At 38.2% G+C, this 25437-nt stretch overlaps 1 protein-coding gene across 1 annotated transcript in view; it reads left to right on the top strand.

Moving 5' to 3' along the window:
- Positions 1 to 25020, top strand: part of LOC134649674 (RYamide receptor-like) — a 42119-nt gene extending 17099 nt beyond the window's left edge. Inside the window, exons 2-7 of the mRNA XM_063504513.1 lie at positions 10003 to 10682; positions 10776 to 10974; positions 13048 to 13116; positions 14323 to 14481; positions 15667 to 15754; positions 24798 to 25020. Of these exons, the coding sequence (XP_063360583.1) occupies positions 10039 to 10682; positions 10776 to 10974; positions 13048 to 13116; positions 14323 to 14481; positions 15667 to 15754; positions 24798 to 24970 (1332 nt within the window). The 5' untranslated portion in view covers positions 10003 to 10038 and the 3' untranslated portion in view covers positions 24971 to 25020. The remainder of the gene's footprint in view (positions 1 to 10002; positions 10683 to 10775; positions 10975 to 13047; positions 13117 to 14322; positions 14482 to 15666; positions 15755 to 24797) is intronic.
- Positions 25021 to 25437: the final 417 nt, after the last annotated feature.

Here is a 25437-nt window from a genome sequence, read left to right as displayed (position 1 = left end):
CCGCTGAGCGGTCAACCGTTCTTCGCACTGCGTGAACGTCTCCGATTCTTCCTCAGATTCCTGAGACCGTGCTACCTTGTAACCTCAATACGTTGCGAGAATTTCGCGAAAAATTCGTTTTTTTCGGATAGGTATGGTAACGCGTTTAAAATGCAAGTCCCAAATTGTTTGACATTTACAATTACTTAATACCTATTTAAAAACTTTCGCGTTTCGAACACATATTAACTCACATTTATAGACGGGCCTATCTCGAAATTTATTTTATTACCTTTATTTACCGACGTTTCGACACAGGTTTCACTGGTCATGGTCGCGGCTAACTGATGTCCCAACAAAATGTCAAAACAGAGATTTGTGCAACTACCCGACGAAAAGTGTATGAAAAAGTTTGGGGTAGACATCATATTTTCAAACCACCCACTTCACATAATGTTAATTATTGTCAATAAACCCGCGATAGACCCGTCTATAAATGTGATTTAATATGTATTTGCAAAGACGTTTGACATTGACTAAGAAAAATGTTGTTTTTTTTACAAAGTACATTCACAAAAAAAAAGTGTGCACCACTTTCTTAAGTTAGCGCCATAAGATTCAGGTGCAAACATAACTTAATTGAGTGTAGTGGCCACCCCCCCTTTTAGGGGTTGAATTTTTCTAGCCTAAAATAGGGCCAGGGAGTTTCTTGACAGATTAGTAAAGTTTGCATCAAAATCCGTTCAGCCGTTTTCACGTGATGCGCGGTCAAATAAACAGACAAACAGATAAACAGATAAACAGATAAACAGACAAACAGACAAAAATTCTAAAAACTGTTGGAACGTGTTCTGTTATCGATTCTAAGTATCCCCAACCAACTTTTTTTCGAATATCTTCCATGTACAGACTTTCGACCCTCTTCAGCTTTATTATATATATTATTATATTATTATATATATTATATATATTATATATTATATATATTATATATTATATATTATATATTATATATTATATATTTTAATAATATATTGACACCATGACAGGAAAATTAACATAATTATTATCAAATTTTACTGTCTCGTTTCCATGGTCCATGGACATAGATTAAATGCTAACAACCTCAATATTAATTATAATTTGATATCTTCACGTCAATTTAAGCGTAAAATTATAAACGTTTTAAGTCGCTTTATTGTGATTTGATTGATCGCTAACACAATCAGCGTCAGAAATATGTCTCTGTTAATAAATTCATACATATTCATGTTCTGGGAATAACGTCCGAGCTGTATTTCATGATGTTTTAAAGACGGTTCGTGAAATGGGGACCATATGTTGGTCGTATCGTATCACGGGCTGACACTGAAACGCACCTTGTGCTTGGACGATTTTGTCCCAATAATGCCTAGTTTATTACCCTCTGGCTTGGAAGGTCAAATGGCAGGCGCTTTCGCAAACACTAGTGCCTACGTCAAATTTTGGGATTACTTGCCAAGCAGACCCAGGCTGCCATGAGCCGTGGCAAAAGGCCGGGGCAACCGTTGTTTAAGAGAGGTCAAATAAGGCGAGTGGCGTGAGTAACAATTTGAGGTGAAGCCGAAAATTGTTAATAAAGATGCCACGATTATTTTTTGACTCAGTTAAACAATGTTGCATACAATACTTTTTCTACGACCAAGCACTTACTTTGAAATAAAATTATAAATTTAACAAATATTTTTCATTCAAGAAGTAGCAAAAATGGAGGGTACGGGCGGAAAAAGAATGAATGAAATAAAAAAAAAACATGTCTATGGTTCACATATTTGTCAGAGTTGACATTTAAAATAAGGTTGGCAACAATGTATTTCATTCAATCTTTTTTAAGTGGTCATTACACGAAGTATCATAAAACTGCCAAAAAGATACTGCGTGTATGCACAAATGCTTTTTTGGGGAATAGACTAAATACTTGACTTGACAACTATAAGGTAGGGTTTTAAAGGTGTATGCACGAACCTTGAAATGACAAATAAAAGTACGGGAGTAGAAAAAATCAATAAAACTATATCTGTAAGTATTAGTAAATATAACAGCTAAAACGCCGACGGCTCGCGTTTATGGGTACTTAAAAATTCAGTTATGGAATAGTCAGAATATTACGTTTCCGGCCGTGCGTTCAACATCGATTGTCTGCAAAGTTGAAAACACATTAGCGTTTGACGTCTGATTACATCCGATGCCAACAACTTCCCGCAGATGTCGAGCGCTCGTTCCGACAAATTTGGCACTCCACCATTTGTTAATTTTCCATCAAAGTTTACTATAAACGCATTATACAATTACGCGTTTACAGTAAACTTTCCTGAAACACAGCCGGGTTCTAATTTGTAGCAGTTTACAATTGATTACCATATTTAAACAACATAATAAGAATAATTGTCAACTCATGTTTACCTTATAATACGCATTAACTAAGTTTTTTTGGCAAAAAAATAATTTTTGATACATGCTTTTATCGCTGACTGCACTTTTCTTTCAATAGGCATTTAATACTCGTGGATACAAATCTAAAAAAAGCGGCCAAGTGCGAGTCGGACTCGCCCATGAAGGGTTCCGTATTGAGGCGATTTATGACGTATTAAAAAAAAACTACTTACTAGATCTCGTTCAAACCAATTTTCAGTGGAAGTTTACATGGTAATGTACATCATATATTTTTTTTAGTTTTATCATTCTGTTATTTTAGAAGTTACAGGGGGGGGGGGGGACACACACATTTTACCACTTTGGAAGTGTCTCTCGCGCAAACTAATTCAGTTTAGAAAAAAATGATATTAGAAACCTCAATATCATTTTTGAAGACCTATCCATAGATACCCCACACGTATGGGTTTGATGAAAAAAAAAATTTCGAGTTTCAGTTCTAAGTATGGGGAACCCCAAAAATTTATTGTTTTTTTTCTATTTTTGTGTGAAAATCTTAATGCGGTTCACAGAATACATCTACTTACCAAGTTTCATCAGTATAGTTTTTATAGTTTCGGAGAAAAATGACTGTGACATACGGACGGACAGACGGACAGACAGACAGACAGACAGATATGACGAATCTATAAGGGTTCCGTTTTTTGCCATTTGGCTACGGAACCCTAAAAACCCTAATACAATTAGGTTACGTTGTATTATCAGTTATCACAGAGTCACACTTCAGAGTTCGCATGGCCAGAGTCAGAGTTCGCATGGCCACTCCATGTATTGTCTCCAACATCAGATCAGCTCGATGGTGCCATAATATTGCATTGTCACCCAACTTATTCTCTAATTTAGCTTGCAAGATTTGACTAGGATTTGGCACCCATATACATACATATCTATGTATGTATATGGGTGCCAAATCCTAGTCAAATAAAAAAAAAATCCTAGTAAAATAATTGAAATCTTTCAATTATTTTAACGACGAATTAGTCAACATATTCTTAGTATTGAACTTGGCTCTCATTTCACATTTATGTTTTTGATGGGATATGATATAGGTAAGATGGGATCCGGGTTAACTATGTGCAGATTTTTTTAAAGGAATCTGTCTTGTTTATTTTTTGTCTCGTTTTGTTTGTTCGTCTACTTTAATTTTAGCACTCTCGAACGGTCTCGGACGCTGCCGGTTGGCACTCAATTAAAGGTGACACTCGGATTGAGACAACAGCAGTGTTACCGGTCCAGGCGTGATTGCTGCAGCGTTGTGATTTCACTGTCACTCTTTTTGATAAAATGTGTGAAGGATTGAACGATGTATTCGCGCCAAAAATGCGACAACGCTACAACAACAAAGCAGTATTCGCGCCAACAATGCGACAGCGCTACAACAACAAAGCAACGCAATTTATCACGAATTTACATTCACATCGGCCGTGCCAACACTGCAGTAGTAACGTTGCTGTAGGTATTGACGCTGCTATCATCCAAACATCACATTATTTTTTTAAATATTTAAATATTTACTCAGGAAAACTTGGAGGTTGTAATAAAAGCGGTTGTAAGTACCTTTATAAATAACAAAGGAAAAAGAGAATTCCATTATTTTAAAGCAAGCCTGCATAACTCGGGGGGCCGTAGTCTTTGATAGATGAGCTACGAAGAGAATTTACACCCATAATATAATGGACGTGGCACCAACAATGAAAAGTAAAATATAAATCCTGTAAAATAAGTATTTAACATTAATTTTTAAGCCACCATGCATAATGGAGGGGATCCGTACCTTCATACAATACAAAAAACCACACAAGTAAAAGGACGTTTTTTGATAAAAACTCCTGGTTCAACCGATCATATTCAAAATATTTTTCGCGGGTAGTATAAATTGATTAGGTAAGCTTCATTTTCTGTTGTTTTTATGCACTCCCGGCAAATTTTATGCACAAGAGGGATGAATTTTAACTTCGAAACAATATAGCGGGCCGCTGATGATGTGGGGATTTACGTTTCCAATTTCATAAAAAAATGGCTGCGACATACGGTCAGACGGCGGCACAGACGAACGTGACGAAATTATAAGATTCCAGTTTAAGGCTTAGCACGCACTGCGGTTTTTAAAAAGCGGTTCCGCTACCGCAAAAAATGTAACGTACGGCATTCTATATAAGCGCACGCACGCAACTTGCTACATTTTGACCGCAACCGCAAGAAAAAAACCGCAGTGCGTGCTAAGCCTTAACCATTTTGGTTACGCAATTCATATCATTATGGCGTCCTAAAAATTGTCTCAAGTCTTAGAAGATTTTGTATTCAGGACCGAAAGTTATTCAATATCAAAGGTCACATGACGTTTATGTTTAAATAAATTTTATAGAACATCATCAAATTTGCTTGGTTTCGGATTGTCAAATTAAAAATGTTAATAATGTGAAATGATCAATAAGATAGTGTCAGATATTTTTGCGGCCTTCGTTGTGTAATATATTTGCAGGTGAATGTACAATATTATTTAATATGTTTTTGGGAATGTGTACAATGTATTACAGATATTGTGTCCTCGTGCACTCAGAGATAATATAAGGAAGCCTGCCTCCCGGGGGCGATATTGAAAACTCTTCAATATCCTGTCGCACTACTCGCAATCCGATAGTAGTCGCATCTGGGCAAGTGAGAAATGTGCACGTGCTAACAAGCTCTCCCGCAAGAAGGAAGTATTTTTCACCTATCAATAGAGTGATTCTTGAGGAAGGTTTACGTACGAAGCCGGGCGGGTCGCTAGTTTTTACAATATAGCAACGGTAATTAAAAAAAAATGATGACCGACAATACGAATATGATAAATTACTCCAATTAAATAGTAGTTGCAAAAATCGTCAGTCGTGCAGTAGGTATACAACACTTATAAAAGCTAGATCATATTCGGGAACAAGCTTGGATTTTCGCGTAATGTGTACAAAAAAATGTCGTATTTCTTTTGCTCAACCCTTTTAGGATTGTCCTTTTCAATCTGCGGACCAGATAATACCGGAACCTTTTATTGGGTTAGGTACTCTCTAGAGCTGGTTCTTTAGTATAAAGGGTAATTTCGTTAGGCTGGCTAATATCATACTGCCGGAGGGTATGGTATGAATTATCTCAGATGATTTTTTCGGGCTCGAGCACTAATCTGTTAAACAAAATCCTTTGTTTCTTTTAAGAGCGGTCTTCAGCACGTGCCAAAGTAATTATGTCGTTTAAAAAGCAACTATCGTGATAGTATTAAGGTTCAAATTTATGTGACAGCTCATTCTGAGAACAATCAGGGTGGTGTTTTCTTTGGAGATAACAAAACGTGTTATCTCCAAATGGGTTGTTTCATGAATTTGAACCATATAAATAGAATGGTAAATTTGCTTTTTAAACGGGTTTGTTCCCGTTACTTATGTAGGGTCTATTAACAGTAAACAGGTGTAAGCACTGCATAAAGGAAACAATACCCTTTGTTTAGTAGACTAGGGCCCGAGCCCGAAAAATTCATCTGAGATAATTCATACTATGTATATATATTTGCCGGACGCGAACATTCCGACGATTGAGCTTGCGAACGTCCTCAGGCACCGCGATAACACAATGCACATGCACATACTACAATGCTGACATGACTTGATGAGAAATATAGTGAGCAATTATGACTTAAAAAACGTGAGTGTCTTGTTCTAATTGTATTTCATATATACCTATATCAGACCTTACGGAATTTTTGTTAACTGTAAGCAGAGGGTCTACCGCAAACACCGAAATCCGAAAAAAAACTTCGAATTTCGCGGTTATAGCCCACGTACACCCGTTTGAACGATCCAATCCTTCGTTTGAAGGCTCGGATCTATAACGTGAAGGGCAAACCTAGTTAGCCGTTCCGTAAAGTAGGTACACACATATTCGATTGCGTTTCGTATTGAGTTAACGAACACACAACAAGCACATGATCAAGTTTCACTTAACCCGGCTAGTTGCAACACTTATAGCGAAAATTTTATACTAGGTACCTACCTATTAAATGCAACTATTCTAAAAATACGAATAAGTAGTACCCACTATACAGAGTGTCCCTAGCCATTGGACAAAGCCGAAATGTACATATGCATTAGAGTATTTATAATCAGTATACAAAGAATCATAACAACCGGTGTAGCGGTTACGAACAAATGAACAAATTACGATGTTTTACTTTGGAGTAGCATGTATTGTGTTAGTAGCTCCTGAGTTCTGAGGTAATAAATAGTATGAAACCTTCTTCGACCTTTTTGGTTATCTTTTTAGGGTTCCGTAGCCAAATGGCAAAAAACGGAACCCTTATGGATTCGTCATGTCTGTCTGTCTGTCTGTCCGTCCGTATGTCACAGCCACTTTTTTCCGAAACTATAAGAACTATACCTACTCTTGAAACTTGGTAAGTAGATGTTGTATTCTGTGAACCGCATTAAGATTTTCACAAAAATATTTTTTTCATCAAACCCTGTGGGGTATCTGTGGATAGGTCTTCAAAAATGATATTGAGGTTTCTAATATCATTTTTTGTACCCTGTAACTTCTAAAATAAGAGAATGATAAAACTAAAAAAAATATATGATGTACATTACCATGCAAACTTCCACCGAAAATTGGTTTGAACGAGATCTAGTAAGTAGTTTTTTTTACACGACTGCCCCAAAAAAGGAGTGTATTGTTTTTAATACGTCATAAATCCCCTAAATACGGAACCCTTCATGGGCGAGTCCGACTCGCACTTGGCCGCTTTTTTATTTATGACACTAATAAGATTCAGACTTTAGACAAATGCCATCATTGCCGCTCATTTTCGACAAATTGTCAAAAGCACTGCCAATGATTAACACAGTGTTGGTTTTTGTTGTCGATTATTGGAAATAACTTTTGTTTGAAAAATCTTTAGTTCTAATTAAAGAATTATTAACGTTAGAGCATTACTGAGAAGTAACCCTAGGTGGGATTTCAGTGTTTGTCCAATGGATATTTATTTACTCTATTGCACAAAAGAAAAAGCTATCGTAAATAAACGAAAATAATGCCAAAAGGCCACTATTTCACGGCATTCTACGTATTGTTTGATACGGTTGCTCTTTCTTTACTATTGGTGAACGTGAGCGTGTTCGTGCCATTATACAGGGTGCTTCCTGTAACAGGAGCAATAAATTAAACTGTAGGCTGTACTCCTCAAACTGACCAACATTTGTTCAGCAACTTTTGAAAATAACTCATGTTTTGATTTTTATTACACTTTAAAGTTTATTCTAAGACGCAATGTATTGCAAATTTTGTTATGTTTAAAGTGTGACAAGCAACGTCAAATACACGGATGTCAGCGTACATTGAAGGAATATTTATTTTGTATGAAAAAGAGGAAGTGTAAAGGATTCATAATTTTTAAAAGTTGCTGAACAAATGTTGGTCAGTTTGAGGAGTACAGCCTTTAGTTTAATTTATTGCTTCTGTTACAGGAAGCACCCTGTATGTACTTAGATACTTTGCCAGCCGCTGTATACTCAGCTGTTTTTTTTTCAAGGTTTATACATCTTCCTTGACCAGTTTACGAGAAATGTTCGGGAAGAGCAGCTATGCGTCATAAAGATCTGTTGCACACATTAAGGTCAATAAAGGTTGTTTTCTGGGTACTAGAGGGCGAAATTTATATACATGTTCTCGTACCTCATAGCCCCCCCAATTTAGTCTACATAGACATAATAGGTATTGCGATACAGCTGCCCAAATTCACTGTTTTTTTATATGAGTAGTATCATACTCAAAAATATGTCCCATTAGTCCCATAGCTTTTATGTCAGCGAATTAAGAACTATGGACATATTTTTGGGTAAGTTGTATGCACCCATATTTTTACACTTGACTGTACCTAGATAGAGTAGATAGGCAGCTGTTTATTTTTTAAATCGTTTAGCACTACAATGGCGCACTTTCCTTGACGTACGATTGCAAACTTTGTTTGTCTGAATAGACCCTTTTTATACGAAGACGTTGACTGATGGACGGCCCTAAAGAAAAAGTTTGATCGTGTTAGAAATATTACGGTAAAGGGTTGCGAAGTAAAATGCGTAAATACTTGTTTCATGGAAAGACGGCATGACATCATTTGGATGACACCTACATGAATAATATTACTCGTCGTAGAGGTAGCTAAAAAGCCCCAATTCAAGAACTTGCATGCATTCGATACATTGCTAACTACAGAGTACTTACAATGAATTCAAACAATTGACCAAATACTGCACTGTAATGAAAATTTCATGCAATTTCTTGAATTTTGAATTTAGTATTTTAAGAAAATGTATTTCTTCGACATACTATAAACACATTAAAATAATAGGTATGCCGATTTGCTATAATTTCCAGTAATCCGAATTTTCCTGCAATCCGATCCGGCTCTCTTGTGGCATTATTGCCGGATTAGTGAGATTGTACTGTATTTGGAAAAGAATTCCCGGATGGCAGATACTTTTGGAGCATTGTTCTATCCGCTACTACAGACACATCGAAAGTTGCAAAATAGACCGACACACCATTTGCAACTTTCTCCATTATTATTCATGATTGTTGCTTTGTTAATCTTCAACACTTATAACTCAAACGTCCTCCTAGTGACTAAGAGATCAAAATTACATAAGGTACATTATGAAGATAACCAAATAAATGAGACGTAACGTTATAAACTAAGACGCGACGTCGGCGTAAACAGGCGTAAACAAATGCTACAGCACGGTGTTTGCGAAAGCTGGAAGTGGAACACAGTAAACAGAGTCCGAATTACGGCTCCAGGCAACATTATTTACAGCCGGCTTTCGCTCCCGACACACACCACCGCAACGTAACGCACAATTTATACACGCATTACTGTTATATCTGATTGTAAAACACTCACATCAGGAGGCCTACTGAAATATTAAGAATCGTAAATTAATCTGTTCTTGTGCTGTGTATCCCACTATTACCAATACTACAAGTTCGGGCGGATAGCTGTCAAAATATCAATTTAATATGCCTGCGTGCGTTAGCACTTTCGCGGCCTCACACCTCGGCCGAACTGTGCGGACGGCTGGTGCCGCTGCAGATTTTGCCGCGGTCAAGAAGCGGGATAAGTACGCGAACCTGGCAAGTAATTATTATTTTGTGCCCCTTGCGTTTGAGACTACTGGGTGCTGGGGGTCGGAGGCTATTGCCTTTATTAGGGAAGTGGGACGTCGTATTAGGGAGAGGGGGGCTGATGCCCGCGCGGGTTCATACCTGGTGCAAAGGTTGTCCATCGCCATTCAACGTGGTAACGCTGCTAGTGTGATGGGTACCTTTGCGCCGGGGACAACCCGCGGGGGACTTTTTGACTAGGCTTAAGCTAGTCTTAAGTTGTTACTGTTTTTTGTATTTGTATTTTGACTTTTATTGAATAAATATATATTTAATATGTATATAACAGATCAGGACTAGATTTCCAAAGTTCGAATTGGCATCGAAGCGTGCTTATTACCCCAAACCGTTTATACATACGTTTATTTTCAGGTTTCGGAGAACCTCAAGGATGTGAAAAACCACATAATGTATGGCATCAATCATACGGAATATGAATTTGAAATTTATGAGCCGAGACGAAACAATGGATTAGATAAAAATGTTTCTAGCGAAGAAAATTATACAGTGTATACGAACGAAACATGGGCGGACTACGAGAACTGGTGTGCGGCGAGCACTTCCACGGGGGATTTCCTGACGTCACCGCTGTTCCAAGCGTGTGCTTACTTCATGTACTGCACAGTGTTTGTGGTGGCCCTCGCGGGCAACGGGCTAGTATGTTTCGTGGTGCAAACGTCGCCCCGCATGAAGACAGTGACGAACTACTTTATAGTGAATTTAGCGGTTGGGGACATTCTGATGACGCTGTTTTGCGTGCCGTTCTCGTTCGTGTCGATGCTAGTGTTGCGCTACTGGCCCTTCGGCGCTGTCATGTGCAAGGTGGTGAACTACTCGCAGGCCGTGTCCGTGCTCGTGTCCGCGTACACGCTGCTCGCCATCTCTATCGACCGTTATATGGCTATAATGCGCCCGCTTCGGCCGCGCTTAGGAAAAGCTGCTGCCAAGCTCGTGGTGGCAGCCGTGTGGGGAGGAGCATTGGCTACAGCTGCTCCAATCCCCGTCGTATCGACACTCCAAAGGCCGACGGAGTGGTATAAAATATGTCAAGCGTGAGTAAATACGTGAGTGTTGATGAAATTGAAAAATATTCTCATTTTTGATTGAAATAGTTTTAAGGAAATAATGTTATGTAATATTTCCAGAGACATTTGCCTCGAACAGTGGGAACGGGTCGAGCAGAGTTCGCAGTACACGTGCGCTCTGCTGGCGCTGCAGTTCGCGGTGCCGCTGTGTGCGCTGGTGTGCACGTATGCACGCATCGCGCACGCCGTGTGGGGCGGCCGCCCGCCCGGCGAGGCGCAGAGCGCACGCGATACACGCATGCAGCGCTCTAAGCGGAAGGCGAGTTCGCTTCACTTTTTACAGTTTGCCAGTTATAAGTTCCCCTTGTTCTACACTCTACGATGCAATTGAGCTTGTTCGTGCACTACATTGCTGTGTAGAGCAGGCATCTACACGCGCACAATTCTGATTAATTGAACATAGACCAAAAATTACCTCCCGTTTCTGAACAATAAAAAGACCCTTTACACATTAATAAACATCAATAATAGCTATTTAATAGCTAATCCTTTTACTGAAATGAACCTCTTGTATGTTGGACACGTGGACATTTAAGGGTTTTTCAGCGAAAACTTTTACGTCATTGTATAACGAGATTTAAGAGTCCGCTCGAAGCTCGGCTGAATTTCACCTTTTCATGAAAACGGAGTTTCGTTCTCATTTTAACAAAACAACTTTAGGTATATCTATGAACAAACGAAATAGAGCAAAAACAGGTTATGTATGGAAAACTTAAATTCGCTGTATTTTTGTAACTATGGTATCTGAAGTTACATAAACTAATAAAATTAAAAGCATATACATATATACCTTATCCTGTTCTAAGTACAAAGTTTTAGAGCTAGTCGTATTAAAATGGGAGCGTACGTTTGTATGTATAACCGAGCTTGCTGCGGACTTTTAAGGAAAGTATCAATTTTTACGTAAAAAGTTTAAGGCCGGTTGTTTTTGTGCGCGGGCCGCGTGAGCGATTAACTGCCAAACAGCTTTGTAACTTGAAAAAAAAAAACTCGGAAACAAAAAAGAAACAACAGTAATGAGATTAAATGGCGTCTGAAAAAGTTGTAAAAAAATTGGCGTAATTATTTTTAGGGTTCCGTACTCAACGGGTAAAAACGGGACCCTATTACTAAGACTCCGCTGTTCGTCCGTCCGTCCGTCCGTCCGTCTGTCACCAGGCTGTATCTCAGGAACCGTGATAGCTAGACAGTTGAAATTTTCACAGATGATGTATTTCTGTTGCCGCTATAACAACAAATACTAAAAACAAAATAAAATAAAGATTTAAGTGGGGCTCCCATACAACAAACGTGATTTTTGACCGAAGTTAAGCAACGTCGGGCGGGGTCAGTAGTGTCAGTACTTGGATGGGTGACCGTTTTTTTGCTTGTTTTTTTTGCTTGTTTTGCTCTATTTTTTGTTGATGGTGCAGAACCATCCGTGCGCGAGTCCGACTCGCACTTGGCCGGTTTTTATAACACGGGCTACTTGCACCATCCCACTAACCCGGGGTTTACCGGCTAAACCGTCAACCCAGTGTCAAATTGTACTGGTAACCATGATAACTCCAGGTTTCACAGGTTAACCCGGGGATAGTGAATGGTGCAAGTGACTCTTAGATGTTAATATTTTAGTTGCACTATTATCATAATGTACCTATTATAAATTATAAGATAGAACTAAAAATCTATATCTAAAGAGGGCCCCTGGGGCATAATACCAAAAATACTGGCAGCATTTCCTCGCTGAATTGCAACGCTTATTCGTTGAGCGAGGAAGCTGCCAGCTCTTTAATTTTGTCCCCAGTGACCTCAACCAGCCGTTTGGCCGAATCTGTAAACAAATTTTTAACTCCCGGACCCCAGGGGTCCTTTAGATATAGATTTTTAGTTTTCCTTTTTTAAGCAGTAGTTTTAGTTTTGTAGGTAGTTTTAATTTTAAGAGGCCGGTATCGATTTTAGTCGCAAAATGTAAAATTGATAGATTTAGTCGATGAAATTGTAGGTACACCTTTTGTTACGTAATATCTAAATAACAAGTATTGGTATATATTAGCACGTCTTCTTATCTTGCACTTTTACAGATCATTTGTTTGAAAACAGACTCACTAAATTAGGAATGATTTTTTTCTGATGGACGTTTAGGTAAACGCGCGTGATAAATAGTTGAACTTTTTAATCGGGCTATAGAATATGTAGGTATGTATTTCATAAGTGTGTCTACACAATTCAAAACTGACCCCACGTGACATAATATTTATAGAAAACTGAATAACTCATTATAAGTCAACTATGTATGTATGTAGATATTTTATCCATCTCTTGTTTTAGGTAATAATGATGTTGTTTGCAGATGATCAAGATGATGGTGATGGTAGTAGCCGTGTTTACAATTTGCTGGTTGCCACTAAACGTGTTTATAGTAAGTTCTTATTACCATTGCTTAGTTATTGCATATGTTTTAATGTTTTGTTTTAATGTTTATTTGGGCACAAACGGTACATGTTTCTTATAACTAATGTCTATATTCATAAACCAATACAGTTGCCACCACTTACTAGCTCATTCAAGAAAAACAAAATTCGGGATAGCTAGATTTTAAAAATTAACAACAACAGTCAAATTAGGACAAGGGCTTAAATTAATGAGATATAACTATTTTTATACATTAAATACGCAATTAAAGTGTAAAGTTACAGTGTCTTTAATTCGTTTGTTCATTTAAAACCAAAAGTACTTGATGTTTAAATTTAGTCAAGGAGTCATTAAATATATCAATTTTTGAAAAAATTGATATAATATGTTGTGAAACTGATTTTTTTTTCTACTTCGTACTTTTATTTGTCATTTAAAGGGTCGTGCACACACCTTTAAACCCTTATCTTATAGTTGTTAAAACAAGTCTTTAGTCTATTCCCCAAAAAAGTATTTGTGCATACACGCAGTATCTTTTTGGCACTTTTACGATACTTCGTGTAATCTCCACTTAAAAAATATTGTATGAAATACATTGTTGCCAACCTAATTTTAATTCACTCATAAGGTCACAGATGACCTTCTGTGACAGATGAGTGAAACATAGACATGTTTTTTTTATTTAATTCATTCTTTTCCCGCCGTATTTGTATTTTTTCAAAGTGAGGGGAAAGGAATAGTTAGACGTTATCTTGACAAATTAGGCAATGATTTAAATATGTACCTACAGGCTTGATTGTATTTGATAAAATCATAAAACATCAAGATTATTTTATTTTAATCGCTTAAGTAGAGCGGGTAAATATGCGTTTTAATAAAACTTTTCGTTTCGTTTAAGACTTCATTGAAAAAAAAAATTGTTCGTATTAGATTCGTAAAATTAATATCGTAATCGAGTAGGTAATACCTTAAAGCGCCCACGTGATAGCATAACTGATAGCTATTTTTTTTATTAGTACAAGATTTTATTAAGTTAAGACATCATTAATACAGATTATTTAATCACTTGTAGGCAGATATACACTTTCCCGACCTTGAAAAGAAAAACAAGGACTACGCGATAATTTTACATTGAATTCGTTTCGATTTTGTTGATAGGTACCATTTTGTCCTATCATACTATAAGTTCATCGTTGATTATATTGTGGCACAGGTGTTGTGGACGACGCACGAGAGCGACGCGGAGTGGGGCGCGTGGCCGGGCATGCCGTACGTGTGGTTCGCGAGCCACTGGCTGGCCATGAGCCACTCCTGCTACAACCCCATCATCTACTGCTACATGAACGCGCGCTACCGCCGCGGGTTCAAACAGGTCTGCATCTTGTATTGTGGCACAGGTGTTGTGGACGACGCACGAGAGCGACGCGGAGTGGGGCGCGTGGCCGGGCATGCCGTACGTGTGGTTCGCGAGCCACTGGCTGGCCATGAGCCACTCCTGCTACAACCCCATCATCTACTGCTACATGAACGCGCGCTACCGCCGCGGGTTCAAACAGGTCTGCATCTTGTATTGTGGCACAGGTGTTGTGGACGACGCACGAGAGCGACGCGGAGTGGGGCGCGTGGCCGGGCATGCCGTACGTGTGGTTCGCGAGCCACTGGCTGGCCATGAGCCACTCCTGCTACAACCCCATCATCTACTGCTACATGAACGCGCGCTACCGCCGCGGGTTCAAACAGGTCTGCATCTTGTATTGTGGCACAGGTGTTGTGTACGACGCACGAGAGCGACGCGGAGTGGGGCGCGTGGCCGGGCATGCCGTACGTGTGGTTCGCGAGCCACTGGCTGGCCATGAGCCACTCCTGCTACAACCCCATCATCTACTGCTACATGAACGCGCGCTACCGCCGCGGGTTCAAACAGGTCTGCATCTTGTATTGTGGCACAGGTGTTGTGTACGACGCACGAGAGCGACGCGGAGTGGGGCGCGTGGCCGGGCATGCCGTACGTGTGGTTCGCGAGCCACTGGCTGGCCATGAGCCACTCCTGCTACAACCCCATCATCTACTGCTACATGAACGCGCGCTACCGCCGCGGGTTCAAACAGGTCTGCATCTTGTATTGTGGCACAGGTGTTGTGGACGACGCACGAGAGCGACGCGGAGTGGGGCGCGTGGCCGGGCATGCCGTACGTGTGGTTCGCGAGCCACTGGCTGGCCATGAGCCACTCCTGCTACAACCCCATCATCTGCTACATGAACGTGCGCTACCGCCGCGCGCCGCGGGTTCAAACAGTACCATTTCCACTTTGTATAGCCTACTGGGGTCGGCTATTTGCTGCTTTTTTTAATGGCTAAATTATCAAAATGGTACATAGTTATTGTAGACTTTCAATTACCTATGCTTAATCACACACTACAATAGTATTTATTTTAAAATTAACTTTTAATGTCGACATAGTTATCTCCTAAATGACGGATATTACTGGATATACCATAACGTTAATTTGCTACTGCTATCATAAAATCTACATCAGACTTTGTCTTTTGTTCACAGGCGTTAGCTGGTCTGCTATGTATGCGATTGGAAGTCACTCAGCGCTCCTGTCACCGATCAAGTATGTGTGATGGGTTGCCAATGTCAGGTTAGTCTTCAGATTTTGTACCTATAGATTGTTCTATAGCCTACGGTTACGAATTTCGTACGTCATATACAGAGCAACTGTGTTTAACGATGGCTGATTTGATGTCGGATAATAATCTGGAAGATTTTTCTAATATTGTACTTAACTATTATAGTCTAATGCCATAACATGTGTTCACATTCCATCAGGTGTGACTAGGGCCAATCGCCGATCAATTTATTATTTAAAAAAAGTTTAGTACTTACAGCCCTTTACACACTGACTTTAAGCCTTTTATTTATTTATTTTTATTTTATTTATTAGGATCTTCAACAATAAGTACACTGTTTCTTGTATACTTAACTAACATGCATAATAAAAACAAACACTGTAACGCACATTGCAAGCCAGCTTAGAATCTTAACAATTTTTATTAAACTGTAATTCAGCGTAAATAAATAAGTGCCACGGGCTTAAGTATTTTGTATAAATAATGCACTAGCTTGAATTTGATGAGTTTTACTCAAACGTGATTATGTGGCCCTATGGCCCTACCACACACATAATGTACCTCCTTTTTTTAGACGGAGTGTATGACTGGGAATTGCTGCTGTTATAAGAAACTGATTCTATAATATATATAGGTACCTACTCGTAATAATAAAACTCGGAATAAACAAGCAAGAATATGGCACGTTTAAAAAAAAAGATAAAACTTGGCAACGTATTCGTGGTACACACATAGTGAGTTATTTGACAATTGTGTCAGATTGTCTTGGCAGCTGTGATGATGTTAGCTGTGGTGTCAGTTTGCTACATATTATCCATCACATTCGCACATGAAATTATCACAAAAACAAAATCAGACACTCCTTTCACATAATAATATATTACATTTCAAATTAAATGTCAACATTACATTTCATTCTTTTATTTAGTTTAGGGAGCGTGCAAGAACTGTAGAGGGTAGCACAGGAGCCCCCTGTTTATTGGCGCGAAGTATAAATCTCTAGTTTAAGCTTCCAATGTAGGCCACAAGATGGTAGAACCTACAATGTGCAGAAAACGTACGTGAGATGCTTTGTCGTGAAATGTCAATATAAAATTTAAGTTTCTGATTCAGGCCAGATCAAGAGGCAGACCCAACGCGGCGGCCCCTATTATGGCAGCATTGCAAACTTAGTACCTATACATACTTACTATATTTATTACTCACGTAATCTGCTCAAAATACTTCGATTTGTTACTAAACCCTCGACAGGAACACAAAGGCCCGAGGCAGACTGCAAAGCACGTAGGAGTCTTTCCATATTAAAGACAATTTTACTCTTTGTCAATTTCAACTGTCTACCAATTATGGTTCCTAAATTCAGCCTGCTCGTAGTCAAAGGACCAGAATGCAAAGATATATATTTAAAGATGTGAAACACCTGATATTTTTTTCACGAAAACATTAAAGGCAATGAGTAGTCGTAAATAATGGGTGCGAATGGTGCGATAAACCAATATTGCGGTGTCATCGAACAACCCATTTGATTTTGACGTCACTTTAACGACGGGGAAGAGAGCGGTATATTGTTTTCTGGATCTTCTGTCCAATTTAACACACCACAAAAGTGGCAGTATATGAATGAATCACAATTTAGCAATTATATAAATTTATGATATTGTACCTACTCTACATTTCGGGTTTAATTTTGTATTCTAGGAAATATATATTAGCAGGCATTTACGGACCGGCTTCCTTCTCTATACCAAATAGAGTCGTAGAAGTTCGGGCGTGGGCGTATTATGAAACCTGTTCGCAATTTGCACGAGCCAAAAGCCTACCCTTGGTGCTATTAATATGAGACAAGCAGGTCAATTCGAACGTACACTGGCATCAGAATGACATCCAACTGATGTCATTCGGTTATCGTGCATTTCGCTCGTACTTGTCAGTATATATATTGGCGTGAGCAAGACTTTAAATTTATAACATCATTCAGAAGTTAGTGTTCGAATTGGCCTGAAGATAGTGTTAACAAGTTTACATTTCCCTAACTATATTTAGTAGTATCATGATCTAGCTCCTTTCTATGTGATGCTATTTCCGGAGGGTAATATGTGGTTAAGCTACCCTGCCATGTCAGACGTATATCTGACTATCTGTCATCTTAAATTAACGGCGATACGCCTAACCAGTGCAAAAAGAAACTAGACTGGTGTCTAGTTTAATATAATATTTAAACAAAATTACAAGAAAGTTCTTTAATTACTGAGAGACTACATATTTTAAAACAAACGATTTCGATGATGTGCGTATCTCTTTTAACATAAGTTAAAATAACGATGCACAGATCTCGGCAATTTTTGTACCGCTTCAGGATAATATTAATAAAACTCAAAACTCAAACATTTATTCAGCAAATAGGCCGCAGGGGCATTTTTACATAATTATCTGTTATATAAACCGGTGGTATATGTTATATACGATGCTTTAAATCCAAGCATGTCCGTTTCTGAGCGAAATCTAGCACGACATACTGTTTTGTGATCGGCAAAAGTAAACGTGTTGATCGTTTTTGGCTTTCTAGCATTTGTAATAATTAACGTGGTGTAAGACGAAGGTTTACAACAGTTGTGTGAATTGTGTATTACCAGTGATGCCAAAAAACCTCACAAGAAGACTCAAGGTCACTAAAAAGGCAATGTAGTATAATTACAGATGAAATCTGCGGAATTCCAAAGTTGTCGACATCATTAGGCGTCTGCTCTTTAGTCGCTCAAGGGCGGGGTACAAGACTGTTTGAAGTAGGGTACATTCTGGCCGCTGGGGCATAAGAGCTTGTTAACATCACTCTGAATTTTGTAACGGACGACAGGGATGCAGCAATACGTAGACTCGAGATGGATATATCTCCATCTTGTATCACGTACTACAAAATGCAGGAAGGTGTTATATGTATAGCTTCTAAGCTATACATATAACACTTGAAAGGACCTTTGAGTTGATGGGTCAAACACAGTTTAAAAAAAGGTGACGACAATACAATAAAAGTTAACGACCCGAGTGCAACGTGCAGCGTGAAAAAAACTGGCTTTTGATTCTCTTAATTTTGCGATGTTAACAGAAAAGACGTGAATAAGATAAGTGTAAGTACAATAAAACCTGTATGACCCTGATATATTATATTTTCATATATCGGATATTGATAAAAAAAATATGTGGTCTCATACCTACAATCGAAAAAATATACACAGAAAACCAGATAAGTAGAGTTGCCTGGTCTTGTTGTTGTATTGTATTTCTGTCTGTCTGTGATACGTAGGTATATGTCTGGGATCCGGAGCCACTTGTCCTCATTCAGATTAATTGGGAGTCCTCGTTGAAATGCTTGTTAATGTCTATAATGTCGTGGCCAGGACATTACCGTTATGAGGGCTTTGGGTAGCTAAATGAATTTTTCACCAAATTAGGTATATTGTATTAGTAAAATCACCACAAACCACATACTCTTAATTTAACCTTTTTGACGCCGTGTCAAACACAAAAGCTGTCTCTCAGACGCCACGTCACCGAAGTGTCAAAACTGAAAATGAACTTTATGCTTATGCACCTAGGTCTATGTTGCTCTGTGGTCTATGACCGATTAATACGTCTTTGACGTTGGACCTGCGGTGCGTATATATCGGTAATTGGCGTCCAAAAGGCTAAGGAGTCATTTATTATTATGAAATAATATTGTTTAATCATTGCAATAAGATCGCGTACGAATAAAACAATAAAAGGCCCGCTGCGTTAGGACGCCGTCTAGCAACAAGCTCAATATTGGAAGAACGAGATTTTGTAGGTACAGACATTTTACAACTTATTTTATTCGTCCATCGTACAACAAAATAATTATTTATTTATTTAAGCGTATGGCGTAACATTGTAGGCAATTATAACTAAACAAAATAATTGAATCGCATTAAATCCCTCATGCAAGTAGGTACCTATTTTATTTAAAATCACATGAGCGATTTTATTCAACATAGCTACGACGTTTTCAGAATTTTAAATAATGCTTGCAGATGAAACCTGCTAACACCAGAGTAATAAAATCTGCTTACTTTATATATAATTTTCAAACTATCTCACGTTTTTTTCGGTCTTGTGACTCCGGGTGGTTTCGGATAAAAAATGTACACCTTGAACGTCTATTTGACGGTGATTGGTATTAAATTTAATAAATACATTAACCTGTATTCAGTGAAATTAGTATTGGTATAAGATACCTATTTAAATCCGTTTCTATACTAGTTAAGTGTGTAAAATACGTTCTCCAATCTCGTTAGGTACGTGAAAAGCTCTCTCGATATTGCATATAATATACTGCCGTATTCGAACTTCAAGATAACCACAAGAGACGACACGTGCTAGATTCATTCTAGATATGTACGTTATAGTTTATATTTCAACTAGTTCTCTTTTGCAGCCCAATTCGAGCAACCAATGTCACTTTTTAGATAGAGTTAAAGTCTATTTTTTTATTCGGTAGACTAACATGACATTTCATAATATGCCATATCTTGTGGAAATCGTTCAAGAGCATCTCCAGAATCGCACAAATGTCAAATTTGACAGGTTAGATCTTAAACATATCGTTATCGTATCTTGGCGATGTCTAAAAGATATCTAACAGATGACTATTTCAAAATCCGAATCGGGCCCATAGTCTCACAGCACCGGTAATGGTGTTTCAAGCGAAGAAGGTTACACCTTGACTAGATAAGGCACATTTGCGTAGGTACAGAAGTTACGTATCGAAGCCATATTTGCTCGCTTGATACAAGTAACCTTGGGAAACAAATTTATTTTACAATTTCACTCTGCAGGATAGTCAGTAGCTGAAGCTTTTGCCTGGCTTAAACTTTTAAACGTTGATGAATGTCAAACTTCTGAAATGGGAATGGGATTGGCTCGTTTTTTCGGCCACCTGAGTTTATTTGTACCTATCATGAATTTTAAATCATATTTAATGGGATTGACTCGTTTTTTCGGCCACCTGAGTTTATTTGTACCTATCATGAATTTTAAGTCATATTTAAGAGTTAGAACACAACTTTATGTTAAAAAATATTTATTATACGTAGCAAATACATACTCTTTTAGCAGAAAAATGGCTCAGAGTTTATCATTTGCTCCTTTTCCCAGAATTATTTTTTATTTCGCACGTTCTCGTAATTCTCGTTATAATTGAAGCGCTGTACGGCTACCATTAGTTTGTCACTGACATAAACGCCGTCGAGAACGTAATTTACTTTCTATATACATCTCGCTCGTACTCGCATATTAGTGCAAACGAGATGTATAGAATGTAAATTACGTTCTCGATAGCGTAAATGTCAGTTTTGACACTGTCATGGTACGGGCTCTGGTGGCCTAGCGGTAAGAGTGCGACTTTCGAATCTCCGCGTCGAAAGTTTCGATGCGGAGTATTTCGGAGCTTATTTACGAAATATCATGAACACCTTATTACAACATTTGCCACATTAATAGGCCCTCTTATGCCTGAATAATGTATGACTTGGTTATTATTGAGCAAAAATATTTTTACAGTACACATGGGGCTACTTTTCCGCACTAGTGCGTAAATTAGCACTTTTCGTGCGTATGTCGAAACTTTAAAGTGCCATATGTACTGTAAAACGTTGTTCGATACAAGTGCGAATAGGTAATTCGCAACTCGTGTTGATTTAAAACACTCCCTTCGGTCGTGTTTTAATTTATCGCCACTCGTTTCGAATTTCCTCTTTTTCGCACTTGTATCGAAAATAACTATTTTAAATGATGAAAAGTCGCCATGAGATTTCAAATACGCGTAGAATTAGTTACCGTCCTGTTAAGTTCGTAGGACAAAGTTCACAAATTGATCGTCCACGTTCAACTTGGGTATAGTTTAACTTTAACCCGGGGCAATATTTAAATTAATTTCAGTTTGGTGATAATCGTAGTTGTTCTTTTGGATAAGGTAGATACAAAGAGATAAATGAAAACCAACTATGTTTTTTAAATGTGGAATTTGTACGTCGCAAACTGCCGATATATGTAGTTATTGTTTTATAACGGGAAAAAGTTGTAGTTTACCTCTTCGTGCTAATATTGATATACCTGAGCAAGCGGAATATTGCAAAATTGTTCGAAAGTTTAACTTTACTACCGAGGGAAACACTAAAATTTTCACCACACAAACGCGAACAAAATATTAACGGTCAAACATTATAAATCAATCGAGCTTAATTACCTATCGAAGCTAATTTTATGGTTTAACTCAACACGTCACACACCAACACGAAACGTCACGTGAACACCAACACGTCACGTGTTTATTTACAAATCAAATTAAAAAAAACGCTATTAAAAATTAATCATTCAAAGTCATCACTTAATTAGTAGGAAAATAATATTACCTGCTTTTAAGTTGTGAAGGTTGAAAAACAAGATTGCTAACACTCTCTCTAAAATAAAATAGTACCTATTTTTAGATTCAACCAAAAACGGACTTAGGTAATTATTACCTACCTACTATTATTAACTACCTATATTTTTTGACTATATTCACAAACGAATAGCATTATTGAAATAGGGTTTTGGCAAACAAATTCGCATCTATTACAGTTAGTGCTGGCGGTACACCGAGCAATTCAGTAAAATGCTGCAAATGATGTCAAAGGTATGAAAATCGGTACGATTGATCTTTAGGACATTTGAAACAATTTGACCTGAAGCACCAACAAATAAAAAAAAACGAGATGATTTAAAAAAAAATACTCAAATGTAATGATGTGATATATTTTTGGAATCGGCTCAGAAAGACCTTTCGTTTAACCCGTGGAGCGCCCTACCAAGACACGTGTGATGATAACTCCATACATACTATTCTTGGTTCTGGGCGCTCCACGGGTTAATACCACACACGATAGGTTTCTAAACAATTTTTTTTATTCCATACAAAAAAAAGATGACGTCATAACTCCTCTCGTTTTTTTTTCATTTGTTGGTGCTTCGGGTCAAATTGTTTCAAATGTCCTAAAGATCAATCGTACCGATTTTTATACCTTTTACACCATTTGCAGCGTTTTTTGGCGAATCGCTATCGCTAAGTACGCTGTTTAGGCGTTTCAGCCCACAGTGGGTGTATTTGTATTTTAATATAAAAATATAGGCAAAAGAATTTTCGTCCATATGCTACAAAACGCCTGGAGGCACTTTTCACTGAGCTGCGCTTAATTTAAATATGTCGCTATGGTAAATGTCAAAATATTTATTTTTTATCGAATAAACCTTTAAACAACCTTTCCTTTTTAGGGTTCCGTAGCCAAATGGCAAAAAACGGAACCCTTATAGATTCGTCATGTCTGTCTGTCTGTCCGTCTGTCTGTCCGTCCGTATGTCACAGCCACTTTTCTCCGAAACTATAAGAACTATACTGTTGAAACTTGGTAAGTAGATGTATTCTGTGAACCGCATTAAGATTTTCACACAAAAATAGAAAAAAAACAATAAATTTTTGGGGTTCCCCATACTTCGAACTGAAACTCAAAAATTTTTTTTTCATCAAACCCATACGTGTGGGGTATCTATGGATAGGTCTTCAAAAATGATATTGAAGTTTCTAATATCATTTTTTTCTAAACTGAATAGTTTGAGCGAGAGACACTTCCAAAGTGGTAAAATGTGTGTCCCCCCCCTGTAACTTCTAAAATAAGAGAATGATAAAACTAAAAAAATATATGATGTACATTACCATGTAAACTTCCACCGAAAATTGGTTTGAACGAGATCTAGTAAGTAGTTTTTTTTTATACGTCTTAAATCGCCTAAATACGGAACCCTTCATGGGCGAGTCCGACTCGCACTTGGCCGCTTTTTTTAGTAAGGGTTAGAGTCTGTGCGGAAAGAGAAGAGTCGTGGATTGTATTGGGCCCCATACATTCCACGACTCTTCTCTTTGCGCACAGAATCTAAATGTGGATTAAATGCACATCCTACTAAGAAATACCTAATGGACTGGTCAAAGTGCTTCCTACGCGGGGGTGGTTGGTAGAAAGTAATGTTGTTCAGCTTGATTATACAGGTAAAAATTGTACCTCCATTTTTGCATTTTCCATCTCTACTAGGGACGCCCACCGCCACACTCAACTTCTAATTAGTTAGGTACCTACATTTTATACAGACTTGCACTAATTAAACAGTATACATTTGCAAATAGCCGAAAAACATTATAAGTTTAAGCAACAAATAATAAAAAGGTCGTAAAACATGAATTAGTCATCTCGGCTCAGCCGGGAAAAACATATATTACTAAACACATATTACAATGTAATAATATTACGACGCCCCGGCAATAATACGATCGTTGGAATAAATGAATATTAGCGTTATATACCTACGTAAACTGTTTCTGAAATTGGCTTTTCACGTTTAGCTTCCTTACATTATCACATATTTCCGATTCTGGCAAGCTTTATTGTCCTGTAATTAGCTTAAACAATGATCAAATGATTAATCAGCAACACATTAGACATTTTAACATAAATAAATAAAACTATTTTAAATTTACGTGATGCGTTTACCTATAGCTAAATATAATGAATTATAGTATTATTTTTTGTAGGTAACTTTTAATCAGGCTTTAAAGCACATTAAACACCACAGCGAACAGTAACAGCGCATAGCATAATGTAACAATAACTAACCCTTAGTGTGGCAATTGTCGGTTGGTTCATTAAGTAAATTAAATTTAAATTTTAACTAATTAAAAAAAATATATATATTCCACAGCAGCTGTGCCTTAGCTGCTAAGGCTTAAAAAATGATAGAGGACATTAATACTTGACGTGTATTGCGGCGCTATTATAACCGTTTAAATGCGTGGATATATATGTACCTAAACCAACATCAGTAAATTCCATGCAAAATCACATTGAATAGGAATACAGTTCATATTGGCGTACTTAATTGAGGGCTTAAAGTGATTACATATGCTGACGAGTTCTAACGCAACGATTGACGACAATTTTGTTAATTGTCCCTCAGAAATGATCGGCATGAACGGCATAACGCGTCGCGGCACCATGACGAGCTGCGTGAGCCGCCTGCAGCGCGCGCCGACAACGTGCTCGTCGTGCGCCTCCTCGCGTCGCGCGCCCGCCTCGCGCGCTGCGCCGCCGCCGGTGCGCGCGCTCTCCGTGCGCACGCACTTTAACTAGACTCAGGAAAGGAACTGCATGAACGTTACAAACATCTGACTTTTCAAAAACTTGGCTGCGGTATAATAGCTACGGCTTATTAAGAAAGTACGTAGGTAAGTGGCTGATGGCAATTAGCACCGCTAACATATTCTTAGAGAACAACCGTGAAATGTCGTATCTATAAAATATGTTATACTCGTACATTAGCTGCAGTCATGGATACAGGATAGCACCAGCAATCCAAGTAAAGTGGCGATCGTGCACAAGCTCCTGCCCCTTCACTAGCCATGAATCAAGAGGGGGGAGCCTCGTTGGTCATTTCCCATCTTGCTAGTCTACGCCTCCAATGTAATACTTAAGCTACATGTTTACTAGAGAAGTGGGCTCCAATTCTGTATTATGATGTTGTAGTCACAAGACCTCTAATGAGTACAGGTTCATTGTAAAGTAAGGCTGAGACATTATACGATGCACTGGCAACCTAA

The sequence above is a fragment of the Cydia amplana genome, chromosome 7, assembly GCF_948474715.1.
Source record: "Cydia amplana chromosome 7, ilCydAmpl1.1, whole genome shotgun sequence".
Classification (NCBI taxonomy): domain Eukaryota; kingdom Metazoa; phylum Arthropoda; class Insecta; order Lepidoptera; family Tortricidae; genus Cydia; species Cydia amplana.
Note: the sequence above shows the minus strand (reverse complement) of the source record. Positions and strands in the feature narration are given on the sequence as shown.